Genomic DNA, 27,533 nt, shown 5'->3' on the forward strand with positions numbered 1-27,533 from the left:
TCCCATAGCCCCTTCTCTAACCACCAGAGCATAAGACTCAAGACTTTATCCTTAAATCAGGCTCTGCCCTCCCCTTGACTTGCCTGGCTCTAAGCTGGGCCTCTGCAAACCCACTGCCTAGAAGGGCACACAAGTCATGGCCCAGGGGACTGCAAGTGGGACGAGGGTCCCGAGAGCAAAAGTTCTTGCAGGATGCCCTCCCAGGACTGCCCTCCCCCATATGGTGCACAGTAGCAGGCTTCCTGGAATGAGATTCACTGTCTCCCCTTGTCAGTGCCTATGTATGGCACAGAGAATGGACTTTATCTGCCATTAGACTTCTCGTTACTGAGATTCTTAACAGCTCAAAAAAAGTATTGAATCTCAGAGCTGAAAATGACCTCGAGGTGTATCTCACCCAAAAAAGGAAGATTACCCAAGCTGCTTATTCAATGTTCCCCTCAAGTTGCCTTAAAATGTATTTTAATTTTAGGGGGGTGGGGAGGGATTTTGCCCTTTGCCCTTGAAGGATAATGATGCTTACACCTGCTCTCTCTGGGTAGGGCAGCAACATGTCCTACCTTTTGGGCTCCGAGGGGGAAGGTGGCTATGGCCAAGGTCTGGAGGAACTCCGGGGCTCGCCACGCCGGGTCCTGGGGGTAGGTGTGGTGCACGAAGCTGAGGAACTGCAGCACGCTGGTTGGGAACGTCTGTGCCCAGGCGCCATCCTCAGAACCTGCCAGGGGCTGAGGCACACTTGGTGAGAGGTGGTGCAGGGCAGCATGATGGGGGCTGCCTCCCTAACCAGAGGAGCTGAGGTCTAGGGAGAAGACTCCTTCCTGAGACTTTCAACAAGACACATTAAGACTTCAGATCAGCACCAGACACTAACGTCAATTGAGGAAGGGTTTAATATGTGCAGATGTTGTAAGGGCTTCATACATATGCCTCTTCTCACCCCACAACAACCCTCTGAAGTAGGTTCTATGTTTACCTCTAGCCTTTTTCTCTTATCTTTTAAGTTCCTGCGTTTTACTTTTGATACTTGTCTAATGTATTGGGTAGATGATGCTTTCCTGACACAGATCTTGATTGTACCAAATTCACTAAGTAACTTTGTTATTGTTGTATATACATACATGTTAGATGTTAGAAGGCTGAGTCTTGTTTTTCACCAAGTCTAAAATTCACATCTTTAATATAGAAATTTAATCTTTTTATGTTTGCTGTTAAGATGTACATGTTTGGTCTTATATCTTTACTTCTCTCAGCATATTACATATTTTCTTTGTTTTAAATGCTTGCATGTGATTTCTTTTGTTTGCTTTATTTTGAATAACATTACTTGATTAAATAGGTAACAGATTCCTTATGCTCCATAAGAAAATATACATCTTTTCAGACACTCCTAAATTAATTGCTCATTAGGCCTACAATAAAACCATGAATAAATTTCTCAAAGATGAAAAATATACAGATCACATGATCTCAGCAGGGCAAAAACATAACTAGAAATAGAGAACAAAAGTTTACAACCCAAAAATCTCCACCACATGGACATTAACAAATGTGAATCAAAGAGATCTTTAAAATTGCAATCACAGAAATTCCAGAACATAACAAAAAATGAAGATGCCAAAATCAAAATCTTAGAAATCGACAGAAATAAAATCAGGAGACTGATAAATGTACCCAAGAGCTGGTTATTTATTTAAGTCCACAAGCCTTCAACTCCTAAGTCACAAGAGAGGCCGAGAAGGAGAGAGCAGGACACAAACTGAGAATACAAAGGGAGAAACAATCACACAGAAAATGACACAAGTTAAAGGAGACCATTTGTGCAAATTAAATGAATGGGAAATTATTTTAAAATGTCAATTAAACTAGGTCAAGAAGACATTTAAAAGCCTAAACAAGCCAATAATAATGGGACAAATTTAGGTCCAGGCAATTTCATAGGAACAATTAAAATAAGACAAAAATCATGGATTTAACATCTCGCTGAATACAAAGAAAGAAGTCTTTTTTATATAATATTAGCATAATACTGATGTCAAAACCTGAAAAATATATAACAAAAAGTAAACTGCAGGCTAATATCATTTATAAGGATGCATGTAATCATAAAGAAAATACAAACAGAGGCTGGGCATGGTGGCTCACGCCTGTAATCTCAGCACTTTGGGAGGCTGAGGTGGGTGGATCATGAGGTCAGGAGTTCGAGACCAGCCTGACCAACAGGGCGAAACCTCGTCTCTACTAAAAATACAAAAATTAGCCAGGCGTGGTGGTGGTGCGTGCCTGTAATCCCAGCTACTCAGGAGGCTGAGGCAGGAGAATCGTTTGAACCCAGGAGGCAGAGGTTGCAGTGAGCCAAGATAGTGCCACTATACTCCAGTCAGAGCGACAGAGCGAGACTCCGTCAAAAAAAAAAGAAAGAAAGAAAATACAAACAGAATAAAGACAGAGTGACTAAATGAGGTCTTCGCAAGAATGCAAAGAAATCTATTGATGTAATTCATCATAGGAAACTGGCTACAAGAAAACAAAAGCATAGGATGATCGAATTGTGTACTAAAAGGGTATCTAATAATAGCAATAAAAACACTTCTGAGCCTGGCCAACATGATGAAATCCCGTCTCTACAAAAATACAAAAATTAGCTGGGCATGGTGGTGCACGCCTGTGGTGTCAGCTACTCGGGTGGCTGAAGTGGGAGGATCATTCGAGCCTGAGAAGCGGAGGCTACAGTGAGCTGAAATCACACCACTGCACTCCAGCCTGGGCAACAGAGCAACACTGTCTCAAAAAAGAAAAAAAAACTTGTTTCAAAAAGGGCAAAAAGTGGGATCTCTACTTTCTCAGCATAATCCCACACACCCAGAAAAACTGGCAAAAGATATAATCAGGCAATTGACAGCAAAATAGAGAGACAGGAAAATAAATAAAGATAACTAATAAACATATGAAAAATGGTTTCAACCTCACTAATAATAAATGCAAAAGAACTCAACTATGAAGCCATCATCAGTTTGGCCATGAGGTTGAGGCTGTGAGGATGGGGTGAGCCCTTCTGTACAAGATGAGTTAGATATTCACTGGTGGGATATGTGTGCATAATGATTAATTCAATCTTTCTGAGAAGCACATCCAAAAGAAAAAGCATGAAGGCACATTTTGACCTGCTATACCACATCCCAGAATACACACTAAGGAGGTCATCAAGATAGAAAGATATTTGTTTAAGCAAGTTCATTACAAACAACACTCTGTAAAACAACATAAACTTCTATTACAAACACAAATGATCTCCATGTTTTTTTAATTTCATTTGCATGAGAAGAGGTCCATAAATACTGAGGAAAAAAGGCAAAAGGGTTGCATGTGGTCTCATCCTCTGTGAGGATATGGTTGAATCTTGGAGAAGCGTCTGGAAAGATTCTACCAAATTCACAGTGCTCATTTTTGGGTGGATGTATGTCAGGTGGGTGTTGTTTACTTTCTGTTTTTCCCTTTTGTTTACTTTCTGTTTTTCCTTTTTGTTTAAATGTTAAAGGTAATCATGTATCATTTTACAAAAGCAGTAAGTTTCCCCATACAATTAAGCCTCCAACTGCCTTTGATGCCTACAGGATGAGGTCAGAATTTTTCCGCCTCTTCTGGAAACCCTTCCTGACCTGGCTCACCATTAATTATTCCTGTTCACAAGTCACATGGCCTCTACTCCATGTGTAAAATAACTCTTCTACTCACCACCCACCTCTACTGGACCTTGAAGGCTCAAATTAAAAGCTTCTCACTCCAGAAGCCTCTCCATGCCCTGCCTGCAGCTGGTGGCCATCTGCCTTCACTAAGTCAGGTCCCTTCCCCAGGTCACTCATGAGCAAGGAGATGGACTCATTGAGAAGAGAGGCCCCTCCTCCTCCTAAGAAATGTTCCCTTTGACTGAAGGCAATAAATCTCCCAGTGAAGAAACCCAATGCTTAAACAAATGATAAACAGGTATTACCTGCAAGAGCACATAAAGCTCAGAGACTTATAGGCTAGGTTTCCAGTTGTGCCCCTGAGTCACCTCTAGGAACCTACCTCACCTCTTCTACAGGATCTAGCTAATTACTGGCATTAGTGGGAAGATGCTAAGAGAAAAGTCAAGGTGACCCTTCCAAACTGGCCTTTCCATCAGAAACTCCTTGAGGTAGCATGTGGGGAATGGGTCTCACCTGGCTCATGGTGGCTTTCAGCATTTCCAGGAGCAGCAAGGCACCTTCTGTGCACAGCCCAGCCTGGAGGACTTCTTCCTGGTGGTGCCTCTGCAGGAGCCACTGAAGCATGGCATCAAGGCTGTCCTGGAAGAGGAGGCAGGGGCTGTAAGCAGACCTACTGCTACTCACCAAGAGAACCAGCTTTGCAGCCAGTTCACATGTTTCCAGGGGGATCCCCAGTGGGAAAAGCAAAAAAGCACAGTAGCAGCCTAGGTGGTTGATCCATAGGAACAATTTCACCCCACTAGATGGTGCATAAGGGAAAAAGCACCTCTAAGAAGGTGCTGAAGACCCCCTAGAGACTGGCATCTAGTTCAGTTATTTTGGTCTGACATCATAAGTCAATATGCTAATTAACTTTAATTAACTTTTGTAAATTAGATTATATAAGATGTATAAAGAATTCAAAGGTTTCAGGGGAAACTTCGGCACGTAGAGGTTTAGAGAGATTCTAAACCCAGGGTTTAGAATCAAGATGGCCTGACTCTCACTTTTTAATAGCTGAGCTCAGGCAAGCTATTGAGCTTCTTGGCAGTTCAGTTTCCTTCTCTGCGAAATGAGAATTACATTATCTACCCCATGGGATTGTTTAAATATCAAGCAAAATAAAATATGTAAAACATCTATCACAGGTTCCAACACTTAGCAGACATCTGTTTCCTGAGATATGTTAGCGAAATAAAAACTCAGGGTCTCAATGACCTTAGTAAAGCATATTAAAAACTTTATTTTGAAGTGTAATCTACAATGCCATTAGCATACGTCAAGATTTAGATTTGTCAACTATAAAGATATTCAAAAGGAGTAGATTTTTTAACCTGCTCTTTGCAAAGCCACGCCCCTCCCATATTTCAATTAAGTTCAGTTCAACTCAACTCGATTAAGACCAAGAAACAGTTTCCAACTTGGCTATTTGTCAGGTTCCAGGAAGTTGAGTGAAAGGTGGGCCCGTTCTTCAGGGGCTCAGTTTCTAAGAAGGCAGGCACACATTTGTGTTGGTGCCACCCATATAGGGTAAACTACACTGAGGCACAAAGGAGGAAATGGTCTCCTCTCTCTGGGGGTCTAAGTAGGAAGTAGCATCTAAGCTGAGTGCTAAGGGAGGACACTCCCCCCAGGCAGACGATGGTGGGAAAGAGGAGTGAGTAAGGGCAGCAGTGCAGGTGAGCACAGAGCAGCTGGTCTTACTGGAGATGATTTAGGAGAGTCACAGCTGAGGGCAGGTGAATTGCAGCTGGGTTGGAAAGATACATCAGGCAGTCAGAGATGAGGGAGCTTGGTGCCAGCTATGAAGTCTGACCCTGATGCTGCAGGTGTGAAAGTCACCTGAATTTAGTGCAAGGGAGAAGGTGCATATGGTGAGTACAGAGTCCTCTTTGGAGAAATGTGGCCAAGGAAGGACAGGAAAGTGACCAATAGGCAGCAGTTGGTCAGGAGTGTTATCAAGGGGCAGCCTCTGGTTTTAGGTGGGATGCAGCTGAGCATAATTATGGCTTATGAGGAACGGATTGATAGAAAAGGAAAAACTGAAAATACAAAAGGAAGAAAGGGGGCTGGGTGCAGTGGCTCACACCTGTAATCCCAGCTCTTTGGGAGGCCAAGGTGGGAGGATCACCTGAGGTCAGGAGTTTGAGACCAGCCTGGCCAACTTGGCAAAACTACATCTCTACTAAAAACACAAAAATTTACCAGGCAAGGTGGTGGGTGCCTGTAATCCCAGCTACTTGGGAGGCTGAGGCAAGAGAATCGCTTGAATCCAGAAGGCAGCGGTTGTAGTGAACCGAGATCACACCACTGCACTTTCCCAAGGTGACACAGTGAGACTCTGTCTCAAAAAACAAAAAAAGGAAGGAAGGAAGGAAGGAAAACTACGGGGTGAGGTCACCCAAGGAAGAAGCTGAAGGAATCCATGACCAGCCTTGAAAAATCTCCCTGTCCTAGCAACAGGGGCAAGAAGGTGATGACCTAAGTGGGTGGTTGAGGATCAGGGGCTGGAGTGCTGGGGCAGGGCCACCCCAGCATCATGTCATTCCCCTAGCTGTGCCCAAAAGGAAGGTTTTAAAATAGAACTGATCCAAATCAGAGACTTGCTGGGAGGAAGGATGGGAGCAGAGGCCGAGGAAGTCAAGGGCCTGGAAGGAGAGCATTTGAAGGGCTGTCCAAGGGTGTGGGCTGCTAGGGAGGGAAGCAGGCCAGCACCCCATCTGAGCTGGAAGAAGCAGAGGGAGATAAGTGCAGGGGGTCTTGGCGACCAGCCTTAGTCATGTGAAATCAGAAAACCAAGTGTGTCACTCCGTGGGTGCTCTGAACACCTACTTTGGGCCCGTCCGTCAGCTCTGTGAGTGGTGTCTGCAAGAAGAAGGTGGACACGATGAGGTAGACCTCTGGAATGTGGACGTGGTGGGCCAGAAAGTCATTCAGGACACGGAACCCAGGAAGCAGGCACGGGCTCTGCTCAGGCAGTGGCGGGTGGCTCTTCAGGTTGTCTATTGATCAGGCAAAGGGGGCACAAAAGTCAGCTGAGAACAGCTGCTGGTCAAGGTGGGGCCTGGACACACAAGGGAACACCTGGCCACCCACCCATCCCATAGAAATGCTGGATGATAAAATATATTCACACACAGATGTGAGCAAGAAAGCGTTCAACAGTAATTCCCTTCCCTCTTCCTGACATGCTCATTCACTCACTCAAGAACATACTTGCTGCCCACCATGTAGGAGGCAACAGGGCAGCTTTGAATTAGGCAACAAGCATGTAGGGTTTCAACCAAATATACAGAATTCCAGGCACTCATGAAGCTTGCATTGTAGTGACAGGGACAGACATTAAGCAATTAAATACTCAAATACTTATGAATTTTGTTAAGCACTACAGAGAAAAATAATAAGGGCAGAGATCATATAACAGAGGTGCCCAATTCAGGGAGACCCCTCATCTCCCGGAGGAAGTGGCATTTGAACTGAGATCTGAAGATGAATCCACATCAGAAGAACAGGCATCCCCGCAGGAAGAGGAAGTAGAGTATACAGTGCCCAGGAGAACAGGGCTAAGCAGGTGGGAGGAATGAAGGCAGCCTCCAGTGTCTGTGCAGTGAGGCTGTGGTGGATCCTGCAAAGGATGTCAGTGGGGCTGGGCTCATTTGGATGTAGGCCTTGGAGTCAGGGCTCAAGGTGATCCTGCTGCACAGAGCTGTGATGGTCTCAAATAAGAAGGGGCCTGGCTTGGTCCTCATACGCATCCCACGACTAGGTGGTGCCCCACTTCCTGGCGACAGCCACGTGCTCACCCATTACAATGTCCACGCCCTCAGTGCTGTGTTCTACCCAGGATCCTGCACACAGGCCATCTCTAAACCGTGTGCGGAGGGAGGGGCTTGCCAGAAAGTGCAGCAGCAGCTTCAATGCCAGCACAGTGGTGCTGGCATGCAGGTGGCCCTGGAGAAGCAGCAGGAACCAGTCGGGCCCCAGTTTCAGAAACATCTCTTCCTTTGACCTGGGGGATTAATAAATGCAATCAATGATCTCTCAGTCCATGAGCGAGTGACATGTCCGGAAAATATGAAATGTCCAGCCTTACAAGTCACCAAGGAGAGGCAAGTTAAGGTTAACATCACTTATTATTTATTACATTTAACAAGAATGGTAAAATGAAATGCTGGCAAGATTGTTGTGCAAGTGAAACATTTGTCTATTAATGGTTGCAGTGTAAGCTGGCCACAGCATTTTGAAGCAATTGGAAACTGTATTAATATATGTAAAAATGTGCATGCCCCTTAATAGCCCTACATAACTACCATTCATACTTACACAGTAGGTGACTAGCCACCCATCTAATTTAATTACCATCAATGTAGTCACATAAAACACATAATGAATATTCATCTTCCTTTTTAGACACACTGGTCAAAATTTACCTAAATGGAATAGTCCAATATTTGTGCATTTTTTATCAGTTTTAGCACCAAAAAAACCCCATGATTAACTGTCACTTTCAAAAATGATGCGTCTGGAGAATACAGACTTGCTGATGGGAACTGGATGAAACAGGAGGGCAGGGAGATGGGTGACCAATCCAGCAAAGACAATGGACTCAGTGAAGGACCCAGACTTCTGGGAGCCAGTGAAGGCTCCACCTGTGTTCTCAGCTGACACACTAGGCATAGTGAGAATCTGGCTGGTATCCACTGAAATGAGCACTGGACTAGGAGTGAAGAGAAGAGACTATCCTCTTTTCTAGCCCTGCCTCTGATGTTTAGCAACTGGATGACTTTGGCAGAGCTCTTGATGTGCTCTGATCATTTTCCTCAGTGATTATGATGATTATGATGGTGATGATATTGATGGTGGTGGTGGTAATGGTGATTAATGTTGTGGTGATGGTGGTGGCGATGGTGATGATGTTGATGGTGGTGGTGGTGATGATGGTGGTGGTGACAGTGATAATGTTGATGATGGTGGTGATGATGTTGATGGTGGTGGTGGTGACAGTGATGATGTTGATGATGCTGGTGGTGGTGATGATGATGGTGGTGATGATGTTGATTGTGGTGGTGGTGATAGTGATTAATGTTGTGGTGATGGTAGTGATGATGGTGGTGGTGGTGATGGTGATGATGTTGATGGTGGCGGTGGTGACAGTGATGATGATGATGGTGGTGCTGATGATGATGGTGGTGATGATGTTGATGGTGGTGGTGGTGATTAATGTTGTGGTGATGATGGTGATGATGGTGGTGATGGTGGTGATGTTGATGGTGGTGGTGGTGATTAATGTTGTGGTGATGATGGTGATGATGGTAGTGGTGATAATGATGATGGTGATGGTGATGATGAAGGAGATGGCCATAATAGCAGTTAGTTTACAGAGAATTTACAGTATTCCAGGCACCGTTCTCAGGATTATCCATATATTAATTCATTTCACCCTCACTATAGTCATCTATTGAAAGTATTAGGTCAATGCAAAAATATTGGTGGTTTTTGGCATTAAAAGTAATAAAAAAACACAATTACATTTTCACCAACATAATACAATTTTTATTGTCATGCAGATGAGTAGAGAGAGGCATACAGAGCTTAAGTAACCTCCCCTGGGTCCCTGGGGACAGGGCTAGGATTCGAACCCAGAAGGCATAGACGCCAGAGCCAACTGTTAGGCACTGCACTACATTCCCTTTCAAAAAGATGGAAAAGAAAGAGGCTGGACTATCTCATTTCCAAGGCATCTTCCAGTTCTACTGTGTTTTGATTCTAAGAAAGAAAAGACTTGTAGGCTGGTAAATTATTAAACACTATTTATAAAGCTGCTTTACTGAGAGGTAACTCCTTACTCCCAACCCCAGATGCACATACACACTAGGCTGAGCAAGGATCCAGGTTGACTTGCTCAGCACTGCATCCTAGGAGCTCAGAACAGTGTCTGGCATCCAGTAGATGCTCAACAAATTAGGTGTCAAATGAATGACTCCAAGGTTGGAGGTAAAGCAGGCAGGCAGTGGGGAGAGTTAATGGAATCAGCTTTATGATTACACATGATTTTAGAAGTTAATTGAAGGTAGATGATTCTTTTTCCAACTTGGAAAAATAACAAACTCACTAACAGTAAATAGCAGAAGAATTTGGCAGGACTTTTCCTCGATAGATGTTATTTAGGCTCACGAGTTCTTCACTCTATTGTCTGCCAAGTACAGGACATCAAAATCAGTAATTGTCACGACTGCCAAAACAATAACAATTACACTATAGCGATGGTGACAAAAGGAGTTTATTGTAATTATACCAAATCTGTTTCTAGTTACTCATGTCCACTTAACATTTGCATCAGAATATCTTAGGGCAAGGTCTGGTTCATTGGGTAGAGAGAATATAATTTTCTTTCTGACTAGTGCAGGAAACACATTGCAGAAAACAGACTCAGAGATGCTAAACTTTTCATTAAGAAAAGGTTTAATGCCACACCCTCTATGAGGCAACCTCCTGCCAAATTGCTCTTTCTGGAGCTACTTACTCAGAGGACAGATGAAGTTGGGGGGAAGATATTACACTGAGCAGCATTTCCAGCAACTGGTTTCTGAGCCAGATTGTCTTTCCAGATGTTTGGCTTCCAGCTACAAAAAGGAATTCAGATTTGAGAGAAAACGGATGTAAAGAGACATAATATTTGCTGCAGTAAGCAATCATTATTCACCAAATGCTTATTTCACCCAGGAATTGTGGCATGGCTGGGACTCAAAATTTTGGCATTTTATTCTAGCCTCCACACAATGCTTTAAAAGAATTTCAGAAAATGTTACTAAAGTTTCCTTTAATTAGAGATGTCTGCAATGCTGCACATCCTCCAAAAAACAAAAATCCTAAAAATAATAAGGGAAAATATACCTTTCAGTAGAAGAATTGTTTAAATTATCATAGGCTGCAGTATTTCATAATCACCTACTATGCACTGATATCATGCAAGTAATCAGGAACGGAGTGCTGAAGACCATGGTCTTTGTTCTCTTTGTTCCTGCTTTCAACTTGCTCCCAGGCTAGGCTTTTGGATGTCTATGCTACAGTAAAAACAGAACTCAAATCATAGCAAAGGTATAGGGAGCAAGGGGAAGAAGAAACTTTACTTCTGAAGAGTCATTAAAGCCTGAAAGGACATACTAACAATGCTTTAATATGTTGGTTAGGTAAAAGTTTCAGAATGCAGTCCATACGAGAAGGAAGGTTGACTACATAAGTTCACTCTTGGCCCATTATCCATTTGTTCATTCCCTCGGTTGCCAGTAATTTCACAACCAATGCACGGCACACACCCCATGCTGCAGAAATAGAATTGATGAGGCAGCTTGGAGAAATGGAGTCATATTTCTCTCTATTTAGATTTTGGCCCCATCTTCAATTAGCTCCTAATCTCACTGAACCTGTTTCTTAGTCTGCAAAATGGGAATAGTAATTTATTGCGGCTTGATCTAAGGATAAGAGATAATAATTTATCTAGATTAAATAGTGCTATTCAGGAGACTCTTCTGTGATGATAAAACTGTTTTATATCTACCTTGTCCAACAGAGTAGCCACTAGCCTCAGGTAGCTAGTGAGCAGTTAGAATGTGGCTACAGTGAGTGAGGAATTAAGTTTTTAATTGCATTTAATTTAATTCGTTAAAATTTGAATTTAAATGGCCATATGTGGCTTAGGAGCTGTCATCTTGGACAATGCAGAGCTGCAGGGCCCAGGACAAAGTGGTCATGATTGTTGCCATCGCACTGCCCTAGCAGAGGGAACAAGTTGAACGAGACACAGCTGCAGTTCTACACCTGGCTAGGCGAAAAGGGAGACTCACATAAACAAATTACAAATCTGTCCACTAGGGTAACCCCAAGAGGCTTTGGAAACACAGAGAAAGTGACTTAATCTTGTTTGGTGAGTCTGGGGACAGCTAGGCTAGTGGGGGAGGGGTGGCATTTTCCTCGAGTGAAGAGCACGTGCCAAGCAGAGACAGAGGGCAGGCCGTCACCTGGGGGGCCTGCAAGTGCTTCAGTACTGGAGTTGGGGCTCATCAGGAAAGTAAGGGTTAGTGGGGGTTCAACTAGGAAGTGAGGCAGGACCCTGGATCCCAAGTGCTGGTCTACAGGGAACTGATTTTATTCTGGAGGCCTGGAACACCAGTCCCACATTTCAAAGCAGGAATCCATAATTTTATTTCATTTCTGGCTCTCATCATAAAATGACAGCCTCACACGCCACTGCTTGGGAACCACGGCCAGGCTGTGGGTGCCTTCCCCTTCCTTGCTCAACCCCTCCCTCTGCACAATGTGGGCCTCTCAGGGGTTCCGTGAGGGCTGTTCTACTGCCTTCGAACTGGCAAAGGTCTTCTCACCAGGCAGGGAAGGGTCCAGGGCTCCGTCCACGCAGATCTGCCTCTCATTCACTGACGAAGGCTTGAGGGTATACACAACGAACAGCCCAATCCTTTACACACAGGGAGAGAAGGACAGGCTCACAGGCGGGCTCACCTGTGTCCACTGAGTATATGCCAGTGTTTTCACCCAGACCCACCCACATGCAGCTGCAAGTAAGAAATCATCATGGCATGCTGTGTATTTCCAGAGACTTCTACAATCAGTCAGGATTCACCAGAGATGCTAACTCTGGCTCTGCCAGATCAATCAGATAGTGACAAGGAAAGAGAAGGGGAAACACACTGGTGGCTGGGACTGCCCTTCAGGAGTCTGCAGGAGCCAGGCATTTGGGTCATTGGCAGGCAAGGATGGCAGTGCTTATGGAAATTCCTGAGTATTTGGCTGCAGTGGGGGAGTCTGAGAAGTAGGGACAGTAAACACATAGCCCTGCTGGGGAAACGAGCCTGTCCCATCCTGACTTCAGCAAACCATCCTTTCCCCAACTCTCAGCCCTGAACAAAAATTCCTAGAAGGTTCCAAGTGATGCAAGGTTGAGCACAATGGGGAGAGAGCTGGGGCCTGTCCTCCCTTTTTAAACAGCCCCGGGGCCCTGCTCTTCCCCCGGGCAGGTTGGTGTGGTACCTGAGCAAGTCCTGGGTGCTGAAGTGGCCCCTTAGCTGACAGGCCAGGATGCCAATGATGGTGGGGATCTTGGAGGGGATGAGGCTTGGTTCATTGAATAGGAAGACAAGCTTGGGTATAAGCTGCGCCTGGTGGGCAGCTTCAGCATTCCTGGGTCCTTCCCTGGTGAGTACAGGAGAGAGATAGTAAAAGCTTTTACTGGAATGAACCAAATTTGCTGTGTTTCTGCTAAAAATGTTTTTCAAGCCAGTCTTGTTCCATGGCCCCTTAACTCCAATGCTCTCTGGGCAATTTGTCAAGATGCCGTCTGACACCCATCGAATATGTGTCTGCCAAGTGCCAGACTCACTCGCGTGTGCACTGCCTGTCCCCTTCGCCCCCCGGAAACCACCTTCAAAGAAAAACCCCAATTATTGACTTTTAAATTCTGAGCCCCAGAGAAAACTAGTGCTGGCCTCAGAAATTCCGAACAAAGAGAGCAGACACTCATGTGACCAGGGAGTACTTCCCATCAGCCAGGAGTGCAGGGCCCTTCACTAGCTTGTCTGGATGTGTGATCTTCCTGCCTGCCCCAAACCACAAAGTGGAGAGACACACCACTGAAAGTCAAAGGAGAAAAAGAAAGAATCCACCTATCCATACCCCCTCCCTCAGATACTCACAAATCCAATTTCCAGTAAATTCTACTCCCCCAAAGAAAACAGGTCCCAGGGTAAATGTCTGTTTCTTAGAAAACAACTGGTACAGGTACAGGAAGAAAGTGGAAGAGAAAAAATGATGGAGAAAAATGTGGCGGAGGGTGACTTTGGGCAGATTCCTCACCTTGAACTGTCTTTTTTTTTTTTTTGTATTAACACATTAAATTCTGCTGAGCTCCACTTCCCTGAAACACAAAAGAGGCAGGACCAACCCAGTTCTGTGTGTGATTTATAGTCATGGACTCAGCAAGGAAGACAGATGCTCCTCTACCCAGAAGTCTCGGCTGCCTTTGGTTCTGTTTCCTCTGACAGCACTGAACAGCATGTTTTTCTGTACTCTTTTCATCAGACTATGGCTTATTCTTCTCCAAATTTTACCTCTAAGCATAGGGTGTGAAATGTAGTAAGTTTATAATAGATGTTCATTAACTGGCTGAGTGGAAAGCTATTGACAAATACATTCAAAATGCTGAAGGCACCAATGAGCTCTGTACCAGCCTGAGCCAGGAGGAGGCAGATGGGGTGATACGTGGATTTCCTTGCCTTCCTTCTCCCTTATTCTGGTCACAGCCCCTGGCTCCCTTTGGGAACTACCACTTTCTAACTCCAGAGGGGAAGCCATGTTCCCAGCCTGGTCATGGGACCCGAGTTGGCTCAATGAGACTTAGTCCAATAGCTAGACTATTACATGTTTAAAAAGCTATCTCTCTGCCAATGGTGCTAAGCTGAGGACGTGCTCTGAGGAGCCGCCCAGGAGCCACCTTGCTGCCACAGAAGAAAGAAAGGCAAGAAAGAAAGGCAACCTGAAGACTGCGTGGAAGAGGCAGGGGCAAGAGTGGTAACAGAGCTCAGAGAAAAGGATGTGAGTCTCACCCAGCTATGGGATAAGATCAGCTCTTTTCAGTTGTAAGAGCCAATGAATTCCTTCTTTATTGGTCTTTTCTTCCTCTATTATTTTTTCCCTCCTCCCTTCCTTCTTTCCTCCTCTTTTACCTTCCTTAAGCTTGTTTGAGTTGCATTTCTACCACTTAAAGGGTAAAAGAACCCTGACCAATTCCAAAAGTGCCTTAGAGAAGTCAGTTAGAGGGAGAGTGAGCCTTCGCTGGTCACATTTGCTGAGCCCCCAGTATGTGCTAGTCCCCGGGGCTAGAGAGGCCTCTAAGCCCCCAGCACCTGCCCTCCTGAGGCCCAAGACCATCAGAAGAGACTGCCCCACAAACATGAGCCAGTGGGAAGCATGTGCTCCCAGCTGGGGACCCAGTGTTCTGGTAGCAGGGAAGAGCCACTGGCCACCCTGCCCTCTCTGTCTCTGTTCTGGATATTCAGCCTTCAGTTCTAACCCCCAGGGTGCCAAGACCCAGCCTACCTTGGTGATTGAAGGATTTCCAAAAGATGGGAAAAGAGGCTGAGCTCCAGATTGTCTGCAGTATTCATCCAAAGCTGGAAGACAGATCAAAACATATGCTAAAACGAAGGTGTGGGAGAAGGATTTGCAGGAAGCATGAGAAGATCAGTGCTGGACATGTGATCCTCTGACTTGGAATTACCAACATGATGTACCAGCTCTGGAATCAGATCAGCTCTCCTGACACTCCAAGCAGAGAGGCGCCTCCCCTAAAGGAAGGCCTTCTCTCCCCACCTCTGCTGCTACTTGGCACTTCACTGTGGGCCTGGTTCCAACCAAGGATACCTGCACTAACCATCTGCCCCATCTGCTCAGCCTTGGGCCCACAGCCCAAGTGTCCATATTGCAAACTCATGTCATCCTCCCTGGATCCTGCAAGACAAATGATGAAGTTCCCACTTTACAGAGGAGAAAATAGAGGCTGAGACAGACCAGCTTAGTGACAGACTCCACTCACCACCAGCAAGTGGCAGGACTGGAAATAGAAGCCAGGTACAGATTTTCAGGTTTTACACTGCATTGACTACATACCCAATTTGTGCATGCAACACATTCTTCAGCCCAAACCACAGTGTCATCTTCTGCATGACAAAATTGTAAGCGACACATAGATATGAAATTCACTGAGATTCTGAAAGCGAAGTGGATCACTCAGGTTGTTTTCATTCATAGTAAACAAATGTAGCTGCTGGTGATCCTTCTGGGGCAGAACTGATGGGTGCCATCATGTCTTATGTCTACGTCCCTTTAGAGAACTCTAATAGTTTTCTTCTCTAAATACTGACACTTCCTAAGGCTCAGAATATACAAGGTTCAGGTGTGGGATTATAAGCATGTGCTCATATAGCAGCAAAAAGAGCTTGCACTTAACAACTGATACATTTCCTGGTGGCAAGATGTGCCATAAAAAGACCCAAAATATTATTAGCCGTATTTATTTATTTATTTATTTATTTATTTTTGAGAGACCTAAGCTGGAGTGCAGTGGCCCAAATATGACTGACTGCAGCTTTGACCTCTTGGGCTCAAGCAATTCTCCCACCTCAGCTTCACAAGTAGCTAGTACTACAGGTGTGCACCACTATGCCTAGCTAGTTGTTAAAAATTTTTTGTAGAGATGGGGTGTTGTTTTGTTGCCCAGGCTAGTCTCTAACTCTTGGGCTCAAGTGTTCCTCCCACCTCCACCTCCCAAAGTGCTAGAATTACAGGTGTGAGCCACTGTACCCTGCCTATTATCTGCATCTAGTAGCTAGAAAGAGTGGGACTCAGGGAGACTACGTAACTTTTCTGGCACCAGACTTTTTTTAATTGCCAGAGACTGTTTTCAAAGTCAATCCACTTGACCATGAAGCCCATTCCCTTGCCTCCACACTGGGTCCCCATGGGCATCACCTACAGATAGTGACCCATAGGGTCAATACTCAACCTTGCTTAAAGTTAAGCAATTGCCCATGACTGCTTACTCTTGCTGAAGAGGAAATGCAAAAGAACCCCAGTGAACACAAGTTTATCTGGAGGCCTGTGAAGGTAGGGATTGTCCCTCTTTAATCCCTGGAGCCTAGCATCATACATGCCACTATCTTTTGTAAAGATACATTAAATTTTTTAAAAGAATGAGTGGATACAAAGTAAAACAAGGTAAAATGGGTGGATTGTTCTTCAGTCAGGAAAAGAGTGACAGATTTCCTGCTTTTGTAAGCACAGCCACTGCCCAAAGGCACACACAGAGGTTGGGCAGCTGCCATTTGGGATAGCTGGTATTGATGAAGGCAGCTCTAGTGAAAACATGGGTATCCAGCATGGTACCCCAACAAAAATGTCTGAAGGGCTCCAAGAGCCCTGCACACTTAGGATATTGATTCGTGAATGCAGTCATTCAACAAATGATATGCCAGGCCCGGGGCTAAGGGCTGACAGAACTAAGAAAGTCAGATGTGAACGCACTAATACAATAAGGTGCACCCTTTACGCTTCCCACAAAAGTTCCAGCCTCTCCCATTTCCATTCCAGAACACAGCAACAATAATAAGTTGCCACACCCATTTGAGGCTGCCTAGCTCATCAGGAAATTACATAAAACCAAATGTCAGAATTTTGGGAAACATGAATAATTGAATCTTTTGATTGTTATTCTGTGTCACATAAGCCTGTACTAAGGATTATATTAAGATGTCTGGATTAGATTTGTTTGAATATCAGGTGGATAATGTGTCAGGTGTTGCTCTCTCCCCAACCGTGAGATGACTGTATTCTCAGAAATGAACTAGCCAGTTCCCTCTTTAAGAAACCAGAGGCTGGGTATGGTGACTCACGCCTATAATCCCAGAACTTTGGGAGATTGAGGTGGGTGGATCACCTGAGGTCAGGAGTTCAAGAAGCCTGACCAATATGGTGAAATCCCATCTCTACTAAAAACAAAAAAACTAGCCACATGTGGTGGCGCATGCCTGTAATCCCAGCTACTCAGGGGGCTGAGGCAGGAGAATTACCTGAATGTGGGAGTCAGAGGTTGCAGTGAGCTGAGATCGCACCACTGCCCACCACTGCCCTCTGGGCAACAGAATGAGACTCCATCTCAGGAAAGGGAAGGGAAGGGAAGGGAAGGGGAGGGGAGTGGAGGGGAGGGGAGGGGAAGGGAGGGAAGGGAAGGAAATGAAAACCTAAGACTTAGAAGCCCACAACTTCCTGTTCCTCCCTGATTCTCAACTTCCTGTCCAACCCTGCCTTACAACTTCCTATCCAACTCTGTCTTACAACTTCCTGTCCAACCCTGCCTCAACAGCTTCCTGTCCCTCCTTCCCTCACAACCTCCTGTCCCTCCTTCCCTCACAAATTTTTGCCCCTCCCTGCTTCAACAACCTCCTGTACCCGCCTCCCTCATAGCTTCCTGTCAATTCCCTTCTCAACGACTTCCTGTCTCTCCCTTCCTCAGAACTTCCTCCTCCTGTCTGCTTCACACCAGTCATCATGGATCCCACCCTTTCTCCTGTGATCCACTCTCTTGTTTTCAAACTCTTCGTCTCCTCTGAGGATGTGTCTCATTAGCAGTTTCTTCTCCCACTAGTATTTTAACTGTCTGGTTTTCCTTCAACCTACAAACAGACTTAAGTCTCTCCCATCTTAAAACACAAAACCGGCTGGACATAGTGGCTCACACCTGTAATTCCAGTGCTTTGGGAGGCCAAGGCAGGTGGATCATGAGATTAAGAGACAAAGACCATCCTGGCCAACATGGTGAAACCCCATCTCTACTATAAATACAAAAATTAGCTGGGTGTGGTGGCGCGTGCCTGTAGTCCCAGTTACTCGGGAGGCTGAGGCAAGAGAATCACTTGAACCCATGAGACAAAAGTTGCAGTGAGTCGAGATTGTGCCACTGCACTCCAGTCTGGCAACAGAGTGAGAGTCCGTCTCAAAAAAAACAAAAAAACAAATAAAAAAACCCAAAAGTTCTGAAACTTCCTCTCTGCTATTTTCCAAAATCCACTGACTGCCTCCACTTTCAGTCTCCCCACACTTCCCCTTACTTCTTTTTTAGTTTGTGTGTTTGAAACGAAGTCTTGCTCTTGTCACCCAGGCTGGAATGCAATGGCAAGACCTAGGCTCACTGCAACCTCTGCCTCATGGGTTCAAGTGATTCTCCTGCCTCTGCCTCCAGCGTAGCCGGGATTACAGGCGTCCGCCACCACGCCCAGCTAATTTTTGTGTTTTTAGTAGAGATAGCATTTCACCATGTTGGCCAGGCTGGTACCGAACTCCTGACCTCAGGTGATCTACCCGCCTTGGCCTCCCCATGCTGGGATTACAGCCATGAGCCACCAAGCCTGGCCGCTTCTCCTTACTTCTGAGTGGCTTCTGACCCCACAACTTGTCAGTAAGCCTGTCAGTGACCTCCAATGGGCACGTACACATCCTTCACCTCACTTTACTTGGTGTAGGCAGAACATGACATTTGGGAAACATTTTTCCCTTTTTGAAATTCTCTCCTCTCAATCTTTAAATTTTATTTTGTTTCATTTCATTTTGTTTCACTTTGCTTTGCTTTTTAGCATCTGGTTATTATTGGTGGTTTGTTTTCTTAAATCCAGCTTTAAAAGCACCAGGTCTCCTGAGGGGGGTAGTTTTATTCAGGGTAGGGTGGGGCAGGGTGGTGTCCATGGCCATGCTAGTAGCAGGCAATGGAGCATGATGGGTTCCTGCATTGGTAATTCCTGGGCCATGCTGGTGGCCAGGACGTCTTGGAGCCAGACTGCCTGAGCATGGCCACAGCATTTCAGAAGGGGCAGCAGCAGTTGCAGTCAAGATACACTATCTTATTTAGTGGGGTTTTATGGACGTTTATATACATCTCCTTTTCCCTTGCGTACAGGGAGCCCATTCTCCAGGCCATGCTGGCTTCCTCCACAATCCTCTTTTCCAGATTCAGATCCAGGACCAGGACATTTATCTTGGCCTGGTTCAACTGGCTAATCTCATATTTAGGGCTCTTATGCCTATATTTACAAATAAGATTAGCCTGTACTTTTTCATTTTCTGTACTGTCCTTTTGTGTTCTGCCATCAAGATTAGTTCATTGAAGAAGCTAGAAAGAACCTATTTCCCAACTGGTGGAATTTCCCTATGAGTGCCCGGCCTGGCGTTCCCTTCTGGTTGTTGTTTGTTTCAACAGATTTTAAACCAGTGACTCACTTTACTTGATGGTTCTAGGATCATTGGGGTTTTTTATTTATTTTAGAGTGCGCTCTGAAAACTTCTGTTTTCAATGAGATTGTTCAAATAAGCTAAGTTTTCTAATTTATTGGCACAAAGTTACTAATCCAATTGTCTTGTTTCCTTTCTAATTGTTCATTCTTCTGTGGTATTCTCCCATTTTCCTTCCTAATATTATTCATTTGTGCCTTCTGTCTTCTTTTCTTGGCCAATCTTAACAGAGGTTTGTCTGTTTTAGGAGAAACATTAATTGTCCTTGTTGATCCTTTGTATGTTTTTTCTTCCTATTTTATTAATTTATGTTCTCATTTATATGTTTCCTTCCTTCTTTCTCTGAGTTTTGATTTTGTTTGGTCATTCTAACTTCTTGATCTGAAGTTAGAAGTTAGAAGTTGAATTGAATCTTGCTCTATATTATACAAAGAATATTCTCTTTTTATAATATATGCATTGATGACTGTCACTCTCCCTCTTGTCCTGCCTTCAGTAGCAGCCCTGTGGTGTTTTGGTACATAGTATTTCCCCTGTCATTTGGCTCTAAGTCACTTCTGGTTCAAGTTATGGCTTTTTCACCTGCTGCCCTCATTTTCCCACTACCCTTGCCTCAGTTTAGGTTTCAAAATCTTCTACCCGGAGTTCTTCAATCATCTCATGACCCATCTCCCTGGTTCAGGGCTCTTCTCACCTGTCATGCTACAGTTAACATCCCTAGATATCAGAAGTTTGGTAAAACTTATCAACAATCTAAAAATTGTTCATAACTCCTTTATTCTCATTATTCAATTTTGATAATTTATTCTAAGAAAATGTTTTTAAAAGTGGGTAAATATCTGCACAAAAGTGCCATCTATAACACAGTGTGTAACAAAATATAGAAAGAATCTAAAAATTTAACTATAGAGAAATGATGAAGAAACCAGGAACTCTCCAGCATAACAGAATATTATTCTGATCTCAGAACAGTGCTTGTAAGTGTTCGTAATGAAAATGTTTAAATGTTTTTGGTATACGAGAAAAGATTAGACTCAAAATAATACCTACAGCATAATCATGACTATGATTTTTAAAATGTATTATGCATAGAAAATACTACAAGAGAATGCATCCAGGTGTGACAAGAATTAACTAGGTCTTGGAAACAGGAATTTCCCTCTCACACTTTTCTGTAATTTAAAAATATTCTATAATAAACATATATCAATTTTTTAATAAACAAAGAAAGAATTTTGAAACTTCTCTTGAGGACCTCCGCATGCCCAGGCTAAAGCGTAGTCTGGGCAGTCTAACCCCCTGGGCCTGCCTTCTGTCTCTCCTGCTCTTGCAACCAACACAGACCTGTAGGCCCCCAACAAGCCACTTGCTCTCAAGTCCCCATAACTGCTCTCACTCTGATGTACAGTGTTTGCAAATAGCATATACCCTCCACCTGGAAGGTTTTTTTCCCCTGAATTCTGACTGTCTGCTCACTCCAACTAACCAGATGCCCTGTGCCTGCCTCACTGTGGCACCTAACATTTTCAGTGTCACCTTGGCTGTGTCCCAGGCACATCTGGCTGTGGGGAAGGACTGGGTTCTAGTTTTCACTGTGTCTCCAGGACACGGCCAGTACCTGACCCAGCAGGTGCTCAGGAAATGATGCTTTGTGAATGGGTTGATTCGCCCAAAGCAGTTCTGTGCGATGCTCCTCAGTTAGCCTCAGGCGTTTCCTTCTGCATCCCTCAACTCACCCCTTTCAAGAATCATTTGGAAACAGCAAAACACCACCCAAAGGAACTGAGATCATTTTCTTTACCCTCATATGTATATGCTAATTTACAGTTTAAAAGTCCTTTCCCAGATACTATCTGGCTTAACCCTCATGACAGCCTGCAAGGAAATGAAGGTCTCCACTTCACCCAAGAAAAAGAGTGGGGCTCAGAGAAGTCAAAAGATTTGTCCGAAGCCACACAGTCCATAGGTGGCAGGATGTCATTACAAACTAGGGCCTCTGGGCAGGCTTGTTTGGTTTTCCCTCTTCCTATCATCATGACTATGAGGGAAGCTGATGTGCTGGGTTTAAGGGAAAGCCCAGACTTAGCATATTTACCATCACACACACTCCTGAAGGGCTAAGGGCCAATCTCTGATTTACCTCGAAATTGCAGAGGATGTGCTGGAAGACACCAGTGTTGGTGATAGCAGATGACCTGAAGCCCAGCTCCACAGTGCCAGCCACTGAGAGGATCAGCTGAAAAATTCGATGGTTCAGGAGAGAGGCTTTCTTCCTCAGGAGGAACGCCATTATCTGAAAAGGTTAACACAAAGCAGTTTGCTCATGAATGCATCATTAAAGCTTCCCCCTTCACCCACTTGTTTCAGTCCAGTCTGCAACCTTCTGCTCCCTGCTACTACCATCCTTCATTCCCATGTTCTCAGAAGAAAAATACACATCAACTTCTGTGGCCACTTTTCTGTGCCGTGACCTGACTTCTCACTGGGGCCCTCCCTTTTCCCTGCATCTATTCCATGTTTCCAGAATGCTACTCTCTCCTGGTTTCCTCCCACACTTCTCAAGCCTCCTTCTAATTTTCTGTTCCTGGGTCCTTTACATGCATAACCATCCCATAAATGCTGCATTTACGGGAAGCTACCACCTGCCCATGAGCCTGGCTGCAGCCAGCCAGATGTGCCGGTCAGTTGCACCAGCCCCTGGGAAGCCAGCAGCGTGCAGCATCGATCCCAGCATGGAGGCACTTGGGTCCCAGCATACATTTGGTGACCCAGTTTGTCTCAGATTAAGAAGATGGGTCCTACCAAGCCTCACATCTCTGTTGACTCCACCTCCACACGAGTCAGTCTGCCCAGCCATCCATTGGCAGATGAGTCTTGAGTCACCTCGTCTGGAGTCTAAGCTCCTTCCATCCATGGCTCCATTCCCCATCCATGGCTCCAACACAGCCCTCTCTCCCTGTCCTCCCAGACATGTTCTTGCAACGTGCCCTTGGGAAGCCTTGTTTGTGATCAGAAAAGACTCAATATCTTTCCGGACTATTCAATATATATGAAATCCCACAGCAAGACATAATTGGATGGCTAAAAGTTGCATGAGAAAACATTCAGTCTGACTGACTTCACTTTACATCAAATAGTGTCAAATGTCAAACTGACACTCAGTTGGATTGCCAGCAATCCAACTCTGTCTTTCTAATAAGCTGTATTTTCTTATCCTAAAGATCATGGTTTCATTGCTTCTCCTCTCTCTTCTAACCTCTCTTCCTCTCCCCGACCTGACCTCATACTTTCCTGAGAAGACAGAACCCATCAGATACTAATACTCTGTCTTCCCACCACCAAATTCACAAATACATATGTTGGATTCCTTCCTGTCGCAAGCAGAGTCTCCCATCTATCTGGTCTCTGGATCCCACTGGTCACCATCTCAAGTACACTGCTCTTTGAGATAACTGTTCTCTCCAAGATTCCGCTGCCCAACCCTGGATCTCCTCCTCCTATGTACAAATATATTCTAGTATTTGTCATTGTAAAAATAACCCTCCCTCCATCCCTAATCCCTGTAGCTCTTACGCAGCTCCTCCTGCTCATAGGCAAACTTCTAGAAAGCATTATCAACATGCCCTGGCTTCATATCCTCACCTCATGTTCTCTTTTCAACCCGCATCAGACAGCCACTGCCTCCACCTGGCCACCTCCCTCAGAAAGGCCACCAGGGACTTTCAGGTGGCCAAATCCAAAGAAGACACCACATCCTTAGTTTGTGCTATTCTTTACCAGCATTTAGCATGGTTTGACCATACCCACCTTCCCAAAACACATTCTTTTTTCAGATTCCTTGACATAACTGTCTTTGGTTTCTCTTCCCTCTTGCTTCTCAATCTCCTTTACTGGATTTTGATTACATTCCCAGTTCTATGTGGTTAGCTCCTCTTTGTTTCCCCCTCAACCCTATTCTCTCTCTACAGCTTCTTTTTGGCTATTTCATCAACTTCCTTAGATTAAATATCATCATTGTGGCGATGACCCTCATATTTACCCCTCCAGCACAGCCCGCCCCTGAGCTCCAGAGCCTTTTCTCCCACTTGATACTTTATCTTCAATGTCTCACAAACATTTCCCACTGAGCATGTCCCAGCATCTCCCCTCCTTCCTGTCGGCAGCCTGCTGGACCGCCCTGGTTCCTTTCCAGCGCCACCTGCCCTGGCTGCTCACAGATCCTGAGACTCCCCAGGTCAGGAACACAGGCTCCTATTATGTCAGACTCTATTTCAGCACCTGTTTGAACCTCATTCCCATGCCTCATCTTCTCCACTGATGCCAAGGGGTGTTCTAACACCTCGGTCAGTCCGTTCCCCTGTCCCAGCCTTCCTGCGATTGCCCATCACCTGTGAGGCAGAACCTACAATCCCCACAGTGGCAGGGTTATGGCTCCCTACCCTCCATTCGGTATGCCATGCACAGCTCCACAACCATCCTCTCCTCCTAGCCTTGTGGAGGAACCCAGACCAGATCCTGCGAGTGTTTTAATGTTAGTCTGGAACAGTATCCTCCTCCTTCCCCATATTAAGAACATCCATCCTGTCAAACTCAGCTGGCTATTATTTAGTTTGAGAAGAGGCTGATAAATCAAGTTGACAGAAATAACAGATAGGAATGTTTATGCTCTCCCACCCAACCGATAAACCAGCAGATGAGCCTAGAGTAAAACCTAAAAACCGATGAAATCCACTCCTGAGCAAGAGCAAGCCACTTAATTGAAGACCCCTGTTTTCATTCACTGAGTCATTCGCAAATCCTAACTGAGCACCTACTATCTATGGCATGTTCTTAGGGTACAGTAATAAACAAGCAGGACACACGCCTTATGAAGCATGTGTCTGGGGGTGAAACAGACACAAACGTGGTGATACAGAAGCAGACATAATGCAAATGCACATGCAGGTTACAAAGAAACACAAAGCAAGAAAACGTGCCTAGAAAAGGATGAGGGAGGATGGAGGTATATTTTATAAAGAGTGGGCAAGGAAGTTTAAAAAAACAAAAATAAAATAATACGATTTCTTCACTCAAACCTGCCATTTATCACCTCTCTTGCCACCCAGCTTTTCCTTCTGATTTTCCCCAAAGACATAAATATTTGAAATGTTTCCTTTTTAAAGACAGAATAACAGTTTTAAAATTTCCTTCTTCTGCCTTCATGTGTAAATGTACAATAAACCTCTGAATCTGATGAGTTCTTTACTCAAAGGAGGTATCTGAGAGACTCTCCTTCATGCTAACAGTATTTTTCTGTCCACCTTCTTGGATGGTAAGTACCATGAAGACAGGGACTAAACCCAACTTGTTCACCTCACATCCCTAGTGCCTGGCAGAGTGCCTGGTCTTAGGAAGCATTTGATCAATTAAGTTGAGTAAAGAGATTCCATCCATGGGCCACTCCTTGTCTCTACCATCTCTTCCTGGAAAGCTCAGCCAGCTCAGTCTCCAGGGAACCTCTTGATGAGCTTCTTTTTTAACAAAATGCTTTTTGACCCCTCTACCTACATGTGACAACAGGTGCTATGTACCTCTGTGGTGGGTAGTTCCTTCTCTCAAGACGATGTTCTCATTTCTGAACCCTCACTGAGAGCTCACTGCGCCCACCACCCATCCCCAGGACTGGGAAATGAGAATACAGTGAGCCTGAGGTAGTCTGAGCTTTCTAAGAAGCTCAGAGTTTCTGGGAAGGTAGCCAGGTAGCCAGTGACTCACAAAGATTAGTAGTTCTTGATATGAATCTTGGACACTGATTGCATTTTTATGTCTTCATGGTGTCAGTAATACACCAGCAAAGAGTAAAAAATACTAGGATCTTTAGAAAGATTCCAGTAGAGATGTGTAGACCGATCATCCCAGTGTGGGTGCAAGAGCAGTTAAAATGGGGTGTGCCCACAGTGCCAAGGGGACCAGGAGATGGCCACATGCTTACTTGGGGGAAGAGAATGCTACCTTTGCTATTTGAGCTTGATCTGGAAAAACAGAAGGAGAGTGCTTGAGGGAGAAAAAAAGAGGTGCTCCAAGCAGAGGCCACAGGCACACAAAGTCATACGCTGTTTAATGATCAGAGAAGGTACAGGATTTGGGGAGGTGAGAGCATGGACTGAAATGTTGGCTGGATTGGAGGGGGGGCTGGAAGGAAAGGTCCGTGGCCAGTTTTGAATGGCTTTGAAAACCTGTCTAAGGAGTTTGGGATATGGTATCAGCAATCAGATGCCTTTGCAGGTTTTACACACAGGAGGGGCACCATCAGATCTGTGATGTGGGGCTACAGCTGGCATCACTGGGCTACGAGGGACTGGCTGGGGGAAGGGGTTACTGTCCAGCTGTGGCAGTAGTCCAGACAGAGACAGTGAGTGCCCGGAAGGCCATCACACAGCTTTCTTCTGCTCAAACCCTGACCCAGTATCCAGAGACACAGGAGGCTTTGCCCCAATCACCCAGCAGCCCCCACACCAGAGGAAGCCTCCACTGCCTGTGAGACCCATGACATGGCCCAGACTCCGACCCTGGCCCTGCCCTCCTAATTCTTCACCTGGCCACCTCCCAGCCATGTGAGAAGTTACTTGAGTGCAGTGGTCATGTCTCATCTAACTTTACCAATTCTAAGTAGCAATGACAATCACAGTAAACATGTGCAAAGCAGGTCCCCTGTGCAGGTGCTTCTCTAAGCTCTCAACACACATAAACACAGTCCTCACAACCCTGCAAAACAGGTGCTCTCACATTCCCACTTTACACATGAGGGAACTGACGCACAAAAATATTAAGAACTGGAAATGACTAATATTTACTCAGCACTTATTCTGGGCCTGACGTAATTCTAACCTCTTCACTTGTGTGAAATCATCTAATCCTCACAGCAACCCTATTACAGTCCTTATCTTACAGGTGGGGAAACAGGCAGAGGATAAGTAACTCATCTAAGGTTAAACAGCGAATTAGAAGAGATGCGATTTAAACTCTGGCAGTCTGCTCTGCAGCCTGGGCTCTCAGCCACCATGCTAGAGACAAGGTGGGGAGACCACCACAAATGACACTGGAATTTTTCAGTGAAAAGGGCCAGAAGCCACAGCCAGGTGAACATCCTCATCCTGAGCAGAGTTCTTGGGCTGGCTGTCACCTGCCCCTCCTCTGCTGCGAAGTTGCTGGTCTCAGAACCCAAGGGCTTTCGGCTCCCCTTCTTTAGAAGTCACCCTGGAGGGAATGCTACTGAGGCAAGCAACGCTTGTCCCTGTTCCCTGGGGATGACAGCCCTTTGGGGAGTCTCAGTCCCAGGTGGGAGGATGGGATTACCTGGTACCCACAGATGTGTTGCATCAGGAAGTCACACATGGCATTACTGGTCAGGACTGAGTGCAGAACTTTCACAGCCGCATACATGGTATGATCATCTGTCGCTAAGGAGATGAGGCCCAGGAGGATGGCAGGCCCGCCAATGAAGTCCAGGCTGCTGGCAGCAGGGCTGGAGTGGAACACCCTCACCCCTATGTGACATAAAGTGGGCATTTCATCAACATATCACAGCTTCATTGCAATGGGAAATGCCTCAACAGCACAGGAGGACCAATGAGCTACCAGTGCTACCATCCACCCACAGCCAGGGGGGCCTGTGCACCTGGGACAGGCTGGGAGGAAGAGCAGGAGGCTCTGAAAGTCTTATGTGGCTGGGAGATACTGTACTGTGCTAAGTCCTTTCTTTGCCATCAGAAGGCTGAACAGCCCAGAGTATTTCAGATTGCCACCCTCTGCCTTCACTCCAGAGTGCTGGATGAGCCAGATCCCTGAGCCTCAGTATCCCTTTTATTCTATCAACCCATTGCTCTTGCCTGTCCTCTAGATCCTGCTGGGCAGGGCACTTGCACCAATTTGTTGCCTTGCTATTGCTCAACTGAATGGTGACCAGCAGTTTTCACTCAA

The 27,533-nt window shown here is 45.3% G+C and overlaps 1 protein-coding gene across 4 annotated transcripts in view; it reads right to left on the reverse strand.

The window, feature by feature from the left end:
- Positions 1-27,533, reverse strand: part of WDFY4 (WDFY family member 4) — a 296,087-nt gene that overhangs the window by 163,169 nt on the left and 105,385 nt on the right. For all 4 annotated transcript variants that reach the window (XM_007962606.3, XM_073018985.1, XM_007962605.3 and 1 more), the window contains 10 exons: positions 26,910-27,100; positions 21,715-21,867; positions 14,835-14,908; positions 12,771-12,932; positions 12,107-12,198; positions 10,249-10,348; positions 7,529-7,734; positions 6,558-6,727; positions 4,200-4,325; positions 561-725 (listed from right to left, as the gene is read on the reverse strand). In XM_007962606.3, the coding sequence (XP_007960797.3) occupies positions 561-725; positions 4,200-4,325; positions 6,558-6,727; positions 7,529-7,734; positions 10,249-10,348; positions 12,107-12,198; positions 12,771-12,932; positions 14,835-14,908; positions 21,715-21,867; positions 26,910-27,100 (1,439 nt within the window). The remainder of the gene's footprint in view (positions 1-560; positions 726-4,199; positions 4,326-6,557; positions 6,728-7,528; positions 7,735-10,248; positions 10,349-12,106; positions 12,199-12,770; positions 12,933-14,834; positions 14,909-21,714; positions 21,868-26,909; positions 27,101-27,533) is intronic.

Source organism: Chlorocebus sabaeus, chromosome 9 (assembly GCF_047675955.1).
Source record: "Chlorocebus sabaeus isolate Y175 chromosome 9, mChlSab1.0.hap1, whole genome shotgun sequence".
Taxonomy (NCBI): Eukaryota; Metazoa; Chordata; class Mammalia; order Primates; family Cercopithecidae; genus Chlorocebus; species Chlorocebus sabaeus.